Below are 18,130 nucleotides of genomic sequence, written 5' to 3'. Positions count from 1 at the left end.
TCACTTCCTTAGACAGGAAGACCAGGAAAGGGTTTTATGCAGAGGAGCAGTGAGCTGGAGGCTGCAGTTGCAGGACAAATTAGGGGAGCACAAGATAGAAGGCAGGGAGACCCGTGGGAAGGCTATTTCCAGCCAAGGAGTGATTTTGAAGTCCTCAACTGCAGCAGAAGCAAAGCAGATAGAGAGAGGAACACTTAGGAGTCAAGACTGGCCAGACTGTGGAGGGTTAACATTAGGGTGAGAGCCAAGAAAGATGTGCGGCTGATTCCCAGCATAGCCTGGGGGGCTAGGGGGAAAATGTGCCAATGCTGAGAGGCAGGTGTCCCAGCCCTCTCTCACCAATGAGGAAATGAGCAAGGAGGGAGTGGCTGGCCCAAGATCACCCAGTGGAAAATGTGTGTCTGTCCCTACACTGTAAAGGCCTGGCTGATTTCCACAATGCCACACTTCTCCTGAGAACCTCCCAATTATCTCCTTGGATACGCTCTTAGATCATGAGATGATGCTACTGATTTTGGTCACTCTCTGTGTACAGATGGAGTTAAATCCTTAAATGTACAACTGACTACACTCCCTCTTCACTGCTTTACAGCCTGGGGTTCCCAGGTGCCTACTGATTTGTGAAGGTAGGAAGAGGGTACATGAGATATGTTCAAAATTTCAAAGAGCCTAATGTAAATTGTGCATTTATTGACAATGCGATGGTTGTGCAGGTTAACGAAAATGTCGAGTTTCTTTGCTTTGGAGTAGAATTATAATTTGGTACACTAATGCTGGTTATCTCATTGATCAGCTATTCTCAACTGGCAGAGTTTTCCAATTAGCTTGCCTTTGAATAATTAAAATGGGAAAATTAATCAATCATTACTTAAATATACATTGTTGCTGGGACAACAGAACACAGGATCTATGGGGAAAATCATATCAGTGGATGGTGGGGAAGAGTTGAGATACCATTGCTTCAAACTGTGGGGATTTGTGCTCAATAGAACAGTGAAGGAGAAAGTGTCTGTTCTTTGATGCCTCTGCTGGCTGTTGGATGCCTCCTGTCCCCTAGTCTGGTGTCAGGATACCCCACTCAGACTTTGAGTGCTCTACATACCCCCATGTACTACATATTCTAAGTGGCTGGGTCCTGCATTCCATCATCCCCTCCTTTTGCAGTCTTGCTCTTCAATTTCAAATGGGGCAATTCCTCTATATATCTGAATTCATGGGAATGTTATCCATAGCACACCAATGAGGTAGAACCAGCTCACAGCCTAGAAAACCTTCAGCATTCGATGATTGCATGAATCAAGATTTATTTCCCTTTTCAATAAGCCTTGTGCAAGGCATTCTGCCAGGTGCTAAGAACACAGTACCGCTAGTGTGCAATTAGGGGGAGACTGATTCTACCTTCTTCCATACACAGGCATGCACACACACACACATTGTCACAGTAATCATTTGGAAACAGTGCTGCTATCTCGGTTACCAGAGGCGTAATCATGATCATTAGCATTTACTGAGCAGGTACTATGTAGAGGGCACTCACCGGCTTAAGATGTGGGCCCTGCCCTTAAGGACTTACAGTCAAGCCAAGAAGATAGGTCACATACATAAGCTATAAAATAAAGTGGGCCGGGTGCCGTGGCTCATGCCTGTAATCCCAGCACTTTGTGAGGCCGAGGTGGGCGGATCACCTGAGGTCAGGAGTTCGAGACCAGACTGGCCAACATGATGAAATCCCATCTCTACTAAAGATACAAAGATTAGCTGGGTGTGGTGGCATGCACCTGTAGCCCCAGCTACTCAGGAGGCTGAGGCAGGAGAATCACTTGAACCTGGGAGGCGGAGGTTGCAGTGAGCTGAGACTATGCCACTGCACTCCAGCCTGGGTGACAGAGTGAGACTCCATCTCTAAATCAATCAATCAATAAAATAAAGTAAAGTAATAAGTGCCGAGATAGCCAGAGAGATAGGATGAGTCCACAGGAGGCAGGGCTGGTTGAGGGCTGGCCTGGTGGAGGAGACCTTTATGGAAGAGTGACATTCAGACAAGATTTTGAAGGTTAGGCAGGAGTTCAGTTAAACCAAGAGGGGAGAGCATTCAGGCAACAGGGACTGCGCTGTGCAGCTTGGAGGGAACAGGCATGTCCGTGCAGGAAGGAGGGAAGCACATGCAAGGACTTTAGGGCACCTTTCAGATCAGAATGTGGAGGCAGCTGCTGGTTTGGGGGTATGGCGCTTGCTCTCCCAGGGGATCTGTGTGCGGTGCTCAGGGAAACAAGGCATTGGCAGAAGCCACTATTGGTAGAGCTTGACTTTGCTTTCAGATCATCTCTGACACAGTTTTTTCTAGATACCTTCGAGGGGAAAAAAGGGGCCCGCCTCTTTCTGAGATTGTGTTGAGGAACTGGCTGACTGCTCAAGCGAAACCTAAGAAGCACACCTTTGCAAGGACATAGCGGAGGTTTAGGAGAGCCCCACAGCGCGGGCCAGGGCCAAACTCTGCACTGAGGGCTGAGGCTGAAAGCAACAGAGAGAGCCAAGGGCTCCAGGGCTCCCCTATCAGCTGACACCCCCAACCCTATCCACCAGGAAGTTGTTCAACAGCACCTATTTGTGGTAAACCAGGAAAGATGTGGCTCTTAGTAATTGAAGCACCAACGAATACCAGTGTGAGCATCTGCCCTCTCCCTTTCTCGCCAGTCTCATTCCCATGTCCAGATGCATGTTATTCCGGCAAGCAAAAAACAAGTCCGTGTAAGGCTACCAGGGTTCCCATAGACAGCGTACTTCCCTTCAGTGGTAAGCGATAGTTGTTAGGTTTGTTGTTATTATGGCACTAGGGGTAGGGGAAGAGTTCATTCAATCATTTTATTTCTGGGAGGGTCACTTCCTCCCTGGGAAGGCAGCGCTGAGCACCCACTCACACAGCTCAGTAATGGACACACATCAATCTGATGTTTCGCTTTGTTTATACAACAAATAAGATTCTTCTTTCATCTCTGCCCCCAAAACAGATGCTACCAGAAGCCTGAATTCCTTACTAGATGAGAGAAGGTATGACCATAAATATTAAGACTGTTACTATTGTTTTCTTTAAAATACAAAACCAAAACCAAAAACCAACTCCTATGCCAATGATTGTGGCCCCTCAGCAAAATTCCCAGGCTTCCAGAACTGGTTCATACACCTCTTCTGCAAGCTCTGTATTATTTTATAATCACATTTTTTAAAAATTGCAAATAATATTACTCTGTTTAATCATCTATTTGCCAAAATATGGACTGTTTTAAAAAAAATCAATCTGTTCTTCACAAAGATGTGTTGCCTTGAGGGCTTTCAAAGGACCGCATCTAGGCACCAAGCACCATTCCCACAAAAAGTGCTAAGAATGTGTTTTCTGATAGTGGCATATCTGCAGTAAGGGTTTAGCCTATGAGGAAAATGCCTTTGAAGGTCATAAAATTCATTTGGCTGTATAAGTACTGGAGTGTATGCTAAAATAATCAGTCACGTTACTTTATAGTCATACCTCGTACTCTCATTCTGGAAAATCAATAAAGTGAGGAGAAGGAGAGGGATATTGTGTATAACCATTTAAGCGAGAGAAAACAAAAAAATAATGTTCTGTAGAAATGGTCCTCAAGGAAGCCACAGACCTAGTTTTCACAGCAGGCTCAATTTTATCTCCAAGCTCATCACTGAGTTATTAAATCGAAGTACCCATCATATCCTAGACAAAAATACAAAAAGATAAAAAAAGGGAAATAGCATGTATCCCTCTCTAGATGCTTGGAGGCACTGAAAATTATCCACGGCCTTTAAAATGTATTTCTAAACTGTGTCCATTATTCACACTCCTAATGTTTTGTTCCAGCAAATGTTACAAACTCTAATGTTGCCTTTGCCTGGGATACTTCTCCACCTGAAATTTTCCCTTTCCTCTCCTCTGCCAAGTCAATTCTTCCCTGTATTTCAAGACCCAGCCCAAGACCTTCTGCTTCTCAAAGTAGAGTCTGACTGGCTGGCGATCCAGAAAGGCCAAGAGGCCAGGCCGGAAGAGGAGAGAAGAGAGTCAGGCATGAAGCTACCATGAGGCCCCTAAATGCTGCTTCTGTATTTCTGGGCTCCTCTCCACCCTCACACCTAGGAACTACTGCTGGGGATGATGAGGTGCCCAGGCAGAAGTAGCAGCCGCCATTGGGTCGCTGGTATGGCACCTGACTTGCTTTTCCTGAGCGGCAGCACAGACTGGCCCATGCAAGAGCGCCAGTAGGCATAGAAGTCATGGAGTCCAGATCGGGAAGGCACTCGGTGGCCTTCTGTACCAGCTGCTCATGCCTGGCAGCAAGGGCTTTTGTGGAATTCCTACGGATGGTGAGGGACACTCATGACCTCCGAGGCGCTCTCTTGCAACCTTGCCAACCAGCTGTGGGTAGTAGTCATTTTCTTTGGTGTAAACCTGGACCACCCCTACGCATGGGCCCTGCTTCTGTTCACTAGACTCCACATTTTCTGCGCCCTGAAGGAAACAAGACGTCAAGCCTGGAACCTCAGAGCTTGCAAAGGGTCAATTTGAATGTTTTATTCCTCCGTTTTGTGGCCCCTCCATTTCCACTGGTTGTGCAGCTACCAACGCATCCGAACGCCCTTTTCAAGGGACCATCTCAGCAGGTCTAGATTGCCCAACCCACCACGGCCATATGCAGCAGTACTTTAGCAAAGACGTTGGGAAAACACTGGGTTAAATAAAGCTGAACAGGTTTCTTTATTAAAGAACCTTTCAGGGCCTTTGATATGCTATGAATCTCCAAGAAGGGCTTGATTTAGACTTAATTTCCCAAACACTTTTAGGAACCGAAGTTGGGAAATGGTGGGCAAATTGATCTTCAGTCCCCACATGCTGGAGGCGGGATACCTTTTCCAGAGCTCACCTCTCATTGTGCCAGGGAATACCTACATGGCTTCTTCCTCTTCAGATTTCTCATCTTGGCTCCCATATTCCATCCCAATGGTGCCTTTAAATATAGTCTGGAGTAGATGTGGGTCTAGAATTAGAGTCCAGTTCTCGCATGTAGAACAAACTCTCTGGGAAAGGAACTTCCAGGCATAGTGGTAAACTTAAGTCTTAATAATCTGTGATAGTCTTAAATCTTAATAATCACCAATCACATTTCAATTTAAACCGGTCTTAGAATGAGACTTGATCAGAACACTAACTCACTCTGTATCTGAAATTCCCCCTTTTTTTTTTTTTTTTTGAGACAGAGTTTCACTCTTGTTGCCCAGGCTGGAGTGCAGTGGTGTGATCTTGGCTCATTGCAACCTCCGCCTTCTGGGTTCAAGTGATTCTGCTGCCTCAGCCTCCCAAGTAGCTGGGACTACAGACAGGATCTTTCCCTGTCACCCAGGCTGGAGTGCGAGTGTAGTGGTGCAATCACAGCTCATTGTATCCTCAACCTCCTGGGCTCAAGAGATCCTCCGACCTCAGCCTCCCAAGTAGCTGAGATTACAGACTTGCACCACCACACCTGGCTAATTTTTTATTTGTTTTTTTTTTTTTTTTTTTTTGGTAGAAGCAGGGTCTCTCTTTGTTGCCCAGGCTGGTCTCAAACTCCTGGGCTCAAGTGATCCTCCCACTTTGCCCTCTCAAAGCCCTGAGATTACACGCATAAACCACCACACCCAGCCTGACTTCCTATTTTTGATGTTGAATTGATTATGTACTTCTGGGTCTTGGTACCTGAGCTTTAAGCGCAGCTTGGTACCCTTCCAGGCTGTGTTCACATACTTGCTTAGATAGCTACTCACCTTCCTCGCTGCTTCATCAGCCCTGTTACTCCAAATCGTTTCAGGCATTCCACTCCACTGGAAGAAATAGTTAGACTACAGTCCCGAAACCTCACGCCTAAAGCATGAAACTGCTTTCCCCTCCACCACTAGAAGGGAGCAGTTTCCCACTCTTTTTAGTAAAATTTCTCTTTTTTGCTAAATATTCACACTCATTAAAGAAATACAAAAGATGCAGAAAGACTAAAAGAAGGGAAAAGAAATCACCCACAACCCCATCCCAGAAAGAAATCCACTATTGCTATCTGGGCTATTTCTTTACACTGGTTCTTAAAGAATAAAGCAATCTTTATCCTCCCCACAGGAACCCAGCTGCCAGTCTTTAGGTGTTGCTTGAAAGATTAAATACGCTAGGACTTAACGGTTGCCTCGAGCAACGTTCAACTCATACAACTCATTTCTCGTACATCAAATCTCTTCCAGAAGTAAGAATTTTAAACCATTTTATATGGGAAAAAATTAGTTTTTAAAATATGTTATCTTGTGTGTTAATCGTCTTAGCATGTGCTCCATGTACTTCCACCTAATACAGTCTCTATCCCCAGCTCCATCTCCAGCCCTGGTGGTGCAGCCCTGATCCCCCGATGCCCCAGTTCACAGGGCTCAGCCACACACTGGTCAGTTTAAATCAAATGATCATCATGGAAAAATGGTGTCCAGTGCAGTTTTGGGAAAACGATCGAAGTGTACTATGCCTAGTTTGAAACAGTGTCTTTTTAAATGAAAGACTTTTTTTTGTCTTTTTTCCAAATTCACGCATACACCTAATAATTAAGAAGTGTGCATTAAGTACATGGCATGGTGTCTGCTCTACAGGATAAGAAGGGATACAAAAACAGTCCATCTGCAACAACTGGAACAGTGCATGGCAAATTGACACAAACTGAAAACACAGCAAGCTTTCAGGAAAGGGAGTGGGTCACATGGGCAAGAGAATTTAGATTTCTATGGAACTGTGAAGGCCAAGAGAAGAACCACAGGAAGAAAGCAGCAGGCAGAGCTTAGAGGTTGGAATTAGCCTTCAGTCAGCATTTATTAGGCACCAACTATGTGCCAGGTATTGTGAGGGACAGAGATGGGATAAAAGTAATGCTGAGAGGGGGCTCCTAAGTGCCTTTGGAAACAGAAAACACTTCCCTGAGGAAGCACCCCTGAGCTTGGAGTTGAAGGAAAGAGGAGGCCTCATGCAGCAACAAAGGACCATTCACAGCATCTCAAACAGCGTCGCTCTGACCCCAGCCCAGGGTGTAGGGGAGAGAGCGACAGGGGGCCCGCTGAAGGAGCAGGAGCCCCACAGTGAGTCCTGGGGCGGGGCTGATGGATGTGGACTTCTTAACTTTACCACCTTCAACCACATGCTAGCAGAGCATCCCTGCCATTGGCAGAAGATTCCAGAACTGTAACGAGATAGGAGACCTGGCCCTCGCCCTTAGACAACTCACAGGCTGGTTGAGAGCACAAGAAGCAACCTTGGTGTGCCTTTTGCTTTTTTGTTTTTTTATTTTTCCATAAGTTGTTGGGATACAGGTGGTATTTGGTTACATGAGTAAGTTCTCTAGTGGTGATTTCTGAGATTTTGGTGCACCCATCATCCAAACAGTATACACTGCACCATATTGGCAGTCTTTTATCCCTTGCCTACCTCTCATACTTCCCCCCAAGTCCCCAAAGTCCATTGTATCGTTCTTATGCCTTTGCATCCTCATAGCTTAGATCCCACATATCAGTGAGAACATATGGTGTTTGGTTTTCCATTCCTGAGTTATTTCACTTAGAATAATAGTCTCCAATCTCATCCAGGTCACTGCAAATGCTGTTAAGTCATTCCTTTTTATGGCTGCATAGTATTCCATCATATACATATACCACTGTTTCTTTATCCACTTGTTGATTGATGGGCATTTGGGTTGGTTCCATGATTTTGCAATTGTGGGTTGTGCTGCTATGAACACGCATATTCAAGTATCTTTTTCAAATAAAGACTTCTTTTCCTTTGGGTAGATACCCAGTAGTGGAATTGCTGCATCAAATGGTAGGTAGTTCTACTTTTGGTTCTTTAAGGAATCTCTACACTGTTTTCCATAGTGGCTGTACTAGTTTACATCCCCACCAGCAGGGTGGAAGTGTTCCCTGATCACCGCATCCTTACCAACATCTACTGTTTTCTTATTTTTTGATTATGGCCATTCTTGCAGAAGTAAGGTGGTATCACATTGTGGTTTTGATTTGCATTTCCCTGTCATTAGTGTTGTTGAGCATTTTTTCATGTTTGTTGGCCATTTATATATATATAAAGAAGGTATATATATATACCTTCTTTTGAGAACTGTCTATTCATGTTCTTAGCCCACTTTTTGATGGAATTGTTTGTTATTTTCTTACTGATTTGTTTGAGTTCATTGTAGAGTCTGGATGTGAGTCCTTGGTCAGATGTATAGATTGTGAAGATTTCTTCCCACTCTGGGTTGTCTGTTTACTCTGCCGACTGTTCCTTTTGCCATGCAGAAGCTCTTTAGTTTGATTAGGTCCCAGCTCTTTATCTTTGTTTTTATTGCATTTGCTTTTGGGTTCTTGGTCATGAAATCCTTGCCTAAGCCAATGTCTAGAAGGGTTGTTACAATGTTATACCTAGAATTTGTATAGCTTCAGGTCTTAGGTTTAAGTCTTTAACCCATCTTGAGTTGATTTTTGAATAAAGTGAGAAATGAGAATCCAGTTTCATTCTCCTACATGTGGCTAGCCAATTATCCCAGTACCATTTGTTGATAAAGGTGTCCTTTCCTCACTTTATGTTTTTGTTTGCTTTGTTGAAGATCTGTTGACTGTAAGTATTTGGGTTTATTTGTGGGTTCTCTATTTGGTTCCATTGGTCTATGTGCCTATTTTTATACCAGTACCATGCTGTTTGGGTGATGATGGGCTTATAGTATAGTTTGAAATAAGGTAATGTGACACCTCCAGATTTGTTCTGTTTGCTTAGTCTTGCTTTGGCTATGCAGGCTCTTTTTTGGTTCTGTATGAATTTTAGAATTGTTTTTTCTAATTCTGTGAAGAATGATGGTGGTATTTTGATGGGGATTGCATTGAATTTGTAGATTGCTTTTGGCAGTATGATCATTTTCACAATACTGATTCTACTCATCCATGAACATGGAATGTGTTTCCATTTGTTTGTGTCATCTATGATTTCTTTCAGCAGCATTTTGTAGTTTTCCCTGTAGAGGCTTTTCAACTCTTTGGTTAGGTATGTTCCTAAGTATTTTATTTATTTATTTATTTATTTTTACAGCTATTGTAAAACGGGTTGAGTTCTTTATTTGATTCTCTGCTTGGTCACTGTTGGTGTATAGGAGAGCTACTGATGTGTGGATGTTAATCTTGCATCTGGAAACTACTGAATTCTTTTATCAGTTCTAGGAGCTTTCTGGAGGAAGCCTGAGGGTTTTCAAGGTAAGCGATTGTATTGTCAGCAAACAGTGACAGTTTGACTTCCTCTTTAGCAATTTGGATGCCCTTTATTTCTTTCTCTTGTCTGATTGCTCTGGCTAGGACTTCTAGTACTATGTTGAAGAGGAGTGGTGAGAGTGGACATCCTTGTCTTATTCCAATTCTCAGAGGGAATGCTTTCAACTTTTCCCCATTCAGTATTACATTGGCTGTGGGTTTGTGATAGATGGCTTTTATTACATTAAGGTATGTCCCTTGTATGCTGACTTTGCTAAGAATTTTAATCATAAAGGGATGCTGGATTTTGTCAAATGCTTTTTCTGCATCTATTATCACATGATTTTTGTTTTTAATTTTGTTTATGTGGTGTATCACATTTATTGACTTTTGTATGTTAAACCATCCCTTCATCCCTGTTATGAAACCAACTTGATCATGGTGGATTATCTTTTCGATATGTTGTTGGATTTGGTTAGCTAGTATTTCATTAAGAATTTTAGTATCTATGTTCATCAAGGATATTGGTCTGTAGTTTTCTTTTTTGGTTGTGTCCTTTCCTAGTTTTGGTATTGGGGTAATACTGGCTTCATAGAATGAGTTAGGGAGGGTTCCTTCTTTCTCTATCTTCTGGAATAGTGTCAAAAGGATTGGTACCAATTCTTCTTTGAATGTCTGGTAGAATTCTGCTGTGAATCCTTATGGTCCTGGACTTTTTTTTGTTGGTAATTTTTTAATTACCATTTCAATCTCACTGCTTGTTATTGGTCTGTTCAGGGTATCTAATGCTTCCTGATTTAAGCTAGGAGGATTGTATTTTTCCAGGAATTTATCCATCTCAACTAGGTTTTTTAGTTTTTGTGCGTGAAGGTGTTCATAGTAGCCTTGAATGATCTTTTGTATTTTAGTGGTGTCAGTTGTAATATCTCCTGTTGCATTTCTCAGTGAAGGTATTTGGATTTTCTCTCTTCTTTTCTTGGTTAATCTTGCTAATGGTCTATCAATTTTATTTATCTTTTCAAAGAACCAGTTTTTTGTTTCATTTATCTTTTATTTTGTGTGTGTGTGTGTGTGTGTGTGTGTGTGTGTGTGTATGTGTTTCAATTTCATTTAGTTCAGCTCTGATCTTGGTTATTTCCTTTCTTCTACTGGGTTTGGGTTCAGTTTGTTCCTATTTCTCTAGTTCCTTGAGGTGTGACCTTAGATTGTCCATTTGTGCTCTTTCAGACTTTTTGATGTAGGTGTTTAGGGCTATGAACTTTCCTCTTAGCACTGCCTTAGCTGTATCCCAGAGGTTTTGATAGGTTGTGTCATTATTGTCATTCAGTTAGAAGAATTTTTTAATTTCCATCTTGATTTTGTTTTTTACCCAATACTCATTCAGGAACAGGTTATTTAACAATTTCCATGTGTTTGCATGGTTTTGAAGGTTCCTTTTGGAGTTGATTTCCAGTTTTATTCTGTTGTGGTCTGAGAGACTGCTTGATACAATTTCAATTTTCTTAAATTTATTGAGGCTTGTTTTATGGCCTATCATATAGTCAATCTGGGAGAAAGTTCCATATGATATTGAATAGAATGTTTATTCTGTGGTTGTTGGATGAAATGTTCTGTATATATCTGTTAAGTCTATTTGTTCCAAGGTATAGTTTAAATCCATTGTTTCTTTGCTGACTTTCTGTCTTGCTAACCTGCCTAGTGCTGTCAGTGGAATATTGAAGTCCCCCACTATTATTGTGTTGCTGTCTACCACATTTCTTAGGCCTATTAGTAATTGTTTTGTAAATTTGGAAGCTCCAGTCTTAGATGCATATATGTTTAAGATTGTGATATTTTACTGTTGGACAACGCCTTTTACCATTCTATAATGTCCCTGTTTGTCTCTCTCTTTTTTTTTTTTTTTGAGAAAGAGTCTTGCTGTGTCACCCAGGCTGGAGTGCAGTGGTGCAATCTCAGCTCACTGCAACCCCCACCTCCCAGATTTAAGTGATTCGCCTGCCTCAGCCTCCCAGGTAGCTGGGACTACAGGCATCTACCACCATACCCCTCTAATTTTTTTTTTTTTTTGTATTTTTATTAGAGGTGGGGTTTCACTGTGTTGGCCGCACTGGTCATGAACTCCTGACCTTGTGATCCAAAGTGCTGGGATTACAGGCATTAGCCACCACACCTGGCCCCTCTTTGTCTCTTTTAACTGCTGTTGCTTTATGGTTTGTTTTGCCTGATATGAGAATAGCTACCGTTGCTCTACTTGCTTTTGGTTTCCATTTGCATGAAATGCCTTTTTCTACCCCTTTAAGTTTATGTGAGTCCTTATGTGTTAGGTGAGTCTCCTGAAGGCAGCAGACCGTTGGTTGGTGAGTTCTTATCCGTTCTCCAGTTCTGTATCTTTTAAGTGGAACATTTAGGCCATTTACATTCAGTCTTATTATTGAAATGTGAGGTACCATTGCATTCATCAGGCTCTTTGTTGCCTCTGTACTTTGGTTTTTTGTTGTTGTTGTTTTTTGCTTTTGCTTTTTAGCTTGTATTTTTGTTTTCTAGGTCCTGTGTGATTTATGCTTTAAAGAGGTTCTGTTTTGATGTGTTTCCAGGATTTGTTTCAAGATTTGGAGCTCCTTTTACCAGTTCTTGTAGTGGTGGCTTAGTAATGGCAATTCTCTCAGCATTTGTTTGTCTGAAAATGACTGTATCTTTCCTTCATATATGATGCTTAGTTTCACTAGATACAAAATTCTTGGCTGATAATTGATTTGTTTGAGGAGCTGGAAGACAGGGCCCCAATCCCTTCTAGCTTGCAGGGTTTCTGCTGAGAAATCTGCAATTCATAGGTTTTCCTTTATAGGTTACCTGGTTCTTCTGTCTCACAACTCTTAAGATTCTTTCCTTTGTCTCAACTTTGGATAACCTGCTGACAATGTGCCTAGGCAAAGATCTTTTTGCGATGAATTTCCCATGTGTTCTTTGTGCTTGTTGTATTTGGATGTCTAGGTCTCTAGCTAGGCTGCAGAAGTTTTCCTTGATTCTTCCCCCAAATATATTTTCCAAGCTTTTAGAATTCTCTTCTTCCTCAGGAACACCAATTATTCTTAGGTTTGGTCATTTAACATAATCCCAGACTTCCTGGATGCTTTGTTCATATTTTCTTATTTTTTTTCTTTGTCTTTGTTAGATTGGGTTAATTCAAAGACCTTGTCTTTGAGCTCTGAATTTCCTTCTTCTACTTGTTCAATTCTATTGCTGAGACTTTCCAGAGCATTTCACATTTCTAAAAGTGTGTCCAAAGTTTCCTGAATTTTCGATTGTTTTTTCTTTAAGCTATCTATTTCATTGAGTGTTTCTCCCACTCAAATTGGGGGAGTGTGTTGGGAGAGGAGGGTCTCCCTTTCCCACTCCCGCAGTTGGGGCACTCACAGTATTTGGGGTGTCTTCTGGGTCCTGCAGGAGCAATCTGCTTCCTTCAGAGGGTCTGTGGGTCCCCTCAGAATTGCTGGTTTATTCTTGCAGTTGATCTGGAGCTAAAATTCACCATGGAAGCTTCCAGATGCTGCTTTGTCTGGAGCTGCAATCTAGTCCTGCCTCCTGTCCACCATGATCCCCTCCATCCTCCCATCCTTCTGTTTTGTTTTGTTTTGTTTTGTTTTGTTTTGTTTGCAATAGAGTCTTTCTTTGTCACCCAGGCTGGAGGGAAGTGGCATGATCTCAGATCACTGCAGCCTCTGCCTCCCAGGTTGAAGTGATTCTCCTGCTTCAGCCTCCCAAGTAGCTGGGATTACAGACACCTGCTGCCATGCCCAGCTAATTTTTGTATTTTTAGTAGAGATGGAGTTTCACCATGTTGGCCAGGCTGGTCTCGAACTTCTGACCTCAAGTGATCTGTCTGCCTTGGCCTCCCAAAGTGCTGGGATTACAGGCGTGAGCCACTGTGCCCAGCCCATTTGATTTCACCTTCTCAGGGTTTAGGTTCTCTGCTGCCATCTCACCTGGCTGGATGGCACATGTAACACTTAAAGCAAAGACTAATGTGCTGCAGTGTTTAATTCACTCCCCCTGCCAGTTTCTCCTGCAAGTGTCTCTACACCTGCATCTTTCCTTGCCTGTGAATCCTCTCACTGGAGGAAAAGCACCCCTGTCTCTTCCACACATATCCTTTCAAGAGAATGAAGCAGGAAGGGGGCTTTGCCTCATTCAAGCTGGTGGCTGTTGCTTAGTGGCTGACTAGAGTCTCACCCGGAACAGAAGGGTTGAAAGCCCAAGGGTGGTTCCCCTTGCACTGAATCAAGGGATGGACCCAAAAGCACCAGAGCCAGGGCCGCGACCTCTCTCCTGCTGCCTCCGCTCCTCCTGCAGTATGGACATCGAGCTCACCCCCAGAACCTCTGTGTCTCCCCTGCCTTGGGCACCTGCTCCAGATCTCCTGCTTCCTGACCTTGTACCAGGGCCTCCTCCAGACTGGGCACACATTAACAGGTTAATAAATATTTTTGCAATAACAAACAGAAGTCAGCTCTCACTTCCTATTTACCACTTCTGCTTGGTACATTTATCTTAATCTCTGCATCTTTGAACCGGTTATTAATATGGCCCAAGAATAGACAGCAAACACACAGCTGCCCTGCTGAATGGTGTGGTGTTCCTACATGCCAGGCACTGAGCTGGAGGCTCAGACACAACAAAGACTGAAACAAAAATGTAAAAAAGTGTCCACTTTGAGAACCACAGTCAGAGCATAGCTATTGATGAGATTAATATGAATAAGCACATTAGTAAGAAATTAAAAATAAACCTAAACCACTAAAGACTTATTTTCTTTTAGGTTACATAGATGATAGATAGTTAATTATAGTGGCTAACATTGACTAAGCACTTTCTGCATGTCAGACACTGTGCTTCGGGCTTCCCTGAGCATAAAAACACATTAAGATGGATTATTGGGGGCTGGGGGTAGGGAAGGAGCTACCATTTGCTCTTGGTTTTACATGTGGCCAGTTTCAATCCAAGATAAGCTACAATGAGATAAAAAAGTTCAAAAAAAATAATTAAACCAGTTAAAAAGAAAAACAGCACTGGGACTGAGGCTGGGTTTCAGAGCCAATTTCCAAGAAGTAATTTCATCATCATAGAACATCAAACGTGAATTCCACTCTCAGCTATGCAAATTCCAAAAGAATAATACCTCACATTTGCATAATGCTTGATGCTTTTCAAAGTGCTTTCCCAGTTATTAATCTAGAGAAGGCTTTATTACTACCGAAAACATAAATTAAAATTCTGTTCGGACTCCAGTTCTCCATTATTTTTTCCACTCACTTTGCCTTCAAAAGCCAGAGCCATCTAAATCCAGGTGCTTTTGATTGAATGGGTAACTCTAATAAGTTTAACTGACAGGGTGAATATGCATAAATGTAGCATATTATGAGGCCTTCGATCTACAGACACCAGAGTCAGGCTTAGGAAAATTTGCTGTTGAATTAACAAAACCACAGGGGAGCAACTCGGAGTTCAAGTTTGAGATCCTTTCAGGGTCTCAAATTTTGTCAGAGCTGCACACACTATGTTCATCAGAATCCATCTCCTTCTATCAAATATGAGAAATTAGATCTACCACTTTGTCCTTAACCCTACAGAAATCCCCCTCGATGACTTCCCGCAAAGAGGCCCACATTTGCCAAACAGCTCCTAAGTCTTGTTTTGTTTTGAATGTAAGTGAACCAAGAGGCTGAATTCACTGTAAATCCAACAAGGACAGAGGATTTTAGAAAAATGAGGTGAGGAGATATGACGGGGTTCGAGGAAATACTTCTACCCAAACCTAATGCCTTTCCAATTTGTTTCTTTTTCCATCTCTTTCAAACTTAATTATGTGTAGCATTCTCAGTCACTGAATCACCAGCCTTTCCTGACACTTCAAGCTCATGCATTTTAGCAAAAGATTAACCTGGCTGTTTGCTTTTAATTCTGAAGCTGTGTTAATACTCACTCCCGCTAGATTAGAAAAGAAGAAAAACACACTCCCACATACCCCGCCATGGCACCAGCAAGGCTCCAGGGTGAGACTGCTGACGCTGTCACAGTCCCTAGGGCTGGCTGCACTTACCACTTCAGGAGGGCCAAGAGAGCCACTGACAGGGCCACCGTCACCATGGGGCCATTCACTTCCAATTTTAGAAACCCCAAGGCTTCCATCATTCCTCTGAGACCCCAGAGTGGTGGTCTTCCAGATGAGACAGGAGGCTGATCCCGCTGCCCTTATGGGAACCGTGCTCTGCAGGTAGAAAAGGGAACAGGCAACTAAGCAAACATCACATGGAGTGGGCCCCCACGATGTGCTCTTTCTCAGAGTGTCTCCCTATAAAGAGGAAGGAAGAGGAGGGCACAACAAAGGGTTTCAGTGTAAAGGAATGAATCAGCAACTTTATTCCTTGATGACTGCACTGTCAATAAACATTTATATTAACTTCCTCAGAGAGGAAAAGCAAACTTCCCCATGTTTGCTGAGAAACAAAATGGTTGTAACCATGGACTTGTACTCTGAGAGGAAGTCTTCAAAGAGAGACTCTTCTCCAAAATGTCTATCTTTATCTATGTCTATATCTATCTCTATGGCTATATCTACATCTATATCTATATCTACATCCATCTCTAATTTTTAAAATTCACAGTTAAGTGAAGATACATGTCAAGAGACTCTGAATAGCCCAGAAAAATATGACTGGGCGCCAGCCTGATAAAAATGCTGGCTGCTTTGAGGACAACCATCCCACCAAGTCCATTAGTTGCTGGGTCTGAGGACCTCTCTGAGTGTCTGGCTGTTGGAGCAAAGCGAAGATCCCGATTGGGGTCAGCGTTCTCACGGTGAGTTGGAGGGCTTCTGAAGTGTTTGAAGGCAGATCCGTAGGCTCATATATGGGTCCTTTGTCCTAGCTTTGAGCTTATCTGACTAAAGTAGACAGAGAGATGGAGGAGATCATAGTGGACGGGTGGCAGGACTAGATTGCAGCTCCAGACAAAGCAGCATCTGGAGGCTTCCATGGTGAATTTTAGTCCAGATCAACTGCAAGAAAAAACCAGCAATCCCAAAAGGAGCCACAGACTCTCTGAAGGAACTGGACTGCTCCTGCAGGACCCAGAAGACACTCCAAATACTGTGAGTGCTCGAATTGCGGAAGTGGGAAAGGGAGACCTTCCTCTCCCAACACACTCCCCCAGTATTGAATGGGAGAAATATTCAATGAAATAGACAGCTTAAAGAAAAAATAACAGAAAATTCAGGAAACTTTGGACACACTTTTACAAATGCGAAATGCTGTGGAAAGTCTCAGCAATAGAATTGAACAAGTAGAAGAAAGAAAATCAGAGCTCAAAGACAAGGTCTTCAAATTAACCCAATCCAACAAAGACAGAGAAAGAAGAATAAGAAAATATGAACAAAGCCTCCAAGAAGTCTGGGATTATGTTAAATGACCATACCTAAGAATAATTGGTGTTCCTGAGGAAGAAGAGAATTCTAAAAGCTTAGAAAACATATTTGGGGGAAGAATCAAGGAAAACTTCTGCAGCCTAGCTAGAGACCTAGACATCCAAATACAAGAAGTACAAATAACACATGGGAAATTCATTGTAAAAAGATCTTTGCCTAGGCACATTGTCATCAGGTTATCCAGAGTTGAGACGAAGGAAAGAATCTTAAGAGTTGTGAGACAGAAGAACCAGGTAACCTGTAAAGGAAAACCAATCAGATGAATTGCAGATTTCTCAGCAAAAACTCTGCAAGCTAAAAGGGATTGGGGCCCTGTCTTCTGGCTCCTCAACAAACCAATTATCAGCCAAGAATTTTGTATCCAGTGAAACTAAGCATCATATATGAAGGAAAGATACAGTCATTTTCAGACAAACAAATCCTGAGAGAATTCATCATTACTAAGCCACCACTACAAGAACTGGTAAAAGGAGCTCTAAATCTTGAAACAAATCCTGGAAACACATCAAAACAGAACCTCTTTAAAGCATAAATCACGCAGGACCTAGAAAACAAAAATACAAGTTAAAAAACAAAAGCAAAAAACAAACTAAGAAGTACACAGGCAACAAAAAGCCCGATGAATGCAATGGTACCTCACATTTCAATACTAAGACTGAATGTAAATGGCCTAAATGCTCCACTTAAAAGATACAGAACTGCAGAATGGATAAGAACTCCCCAACTATCTGCTGCCTGACTCACCTGATGACACATAAGGACTCACGTCAACTTAAAAAGTAAAGGGGTAGGAAAAGGCATTTCATGCAAATGGACACCAAAAGCCAGCAGGGGTAGCTATGAGCTTCCTTTTCTGTGCCCCCACAGGTCTTAGGATGGTCACAGGTACATTTGTTACAGAAGGCTGTGGTCACAGGTGCAGATTCCCTGGAGAGGAGTGAGAGGAAAGACAGGGAGGGCACACAGAAGGGTGCTGCCTTCACCCAGAGAGAAGGGATGCTTGGCTAGAGGAGAGAGGGAGGTGGGAAGAAGTAGATGGACTTGAAATATATTTTGGGGGTGGGCTCTTGTGCTCAGCAGAAGTTCCTGGTGGGGCGCATACGAAAGGGAAGGGGAAAGGAGGACCACACCTAACCCTCAGGTTCCAAACTTGAGCTACAGGTATATTGGGTGCCATTCACTGAAACAGGGAGTCTGGGAAAGGTGGGGTATTGTTGGGAAAATCAAGAATTCTGATTCAGTTTTGTTAAGCCTGAGATGCCCTGGAGACATCTGAGTGGAGGTGTCGAGCCAGAGAGCACTGATAGCTGAAAATATGAATCATAACAATTGATCATGATCATGTCATTTATGAGTGCTTACTAC

At 42.7% G+C, this 18,130-nt stretch overlaps 1 protein-coding gene across 2 annotated transcripts in view; it reads right to left on the bottom strand.

Annotated features, from left to right (window-relative positions):
- The window catches only part of TBXAS1 (thromboxane A synthase 1), a 190,096-nt gene extending 174,497 nt beyond the window's left edge, over positions 1 to 15,599 (bottom strand). For both annotated transcript variants that reach the window (XM_054493971.2, XM_054493973.1), the window contains exon 1: positions 15,383 to 15,599. In XM_054493971.2, the coding sequence (XP_054349946.1) occupies positions 15,383 to 15,474 (92 nt within the window). In that variant the 5' untranslated portion in view covers positions 15,475 to 15,599. The remainder of the gene's footprint in view (positions 1 to 15,382) is intronic.
- Positions 15,600 to 18,130: the final 2,531 nt, after the last annotated feature.

Source organism: Pongo pygmaeus, chromosome 6 (genome assembly GCF_028885625.2).
Source record: "Pongo pygmaeus isolate AG05252 chromosome 6, NHGRI_mPonPyg2-v2.0_pri, whole genome shotgun sequence".
NCBI classification, from domain to species: Eukaryota; Metazoa; Chordata; class Mammalia; order Primates; family Hominidae; genus Pongo; species Pongo pygmaeus.
This window is presented reverse-complemented; position numbering and strand designations above follow the sequence as displayed.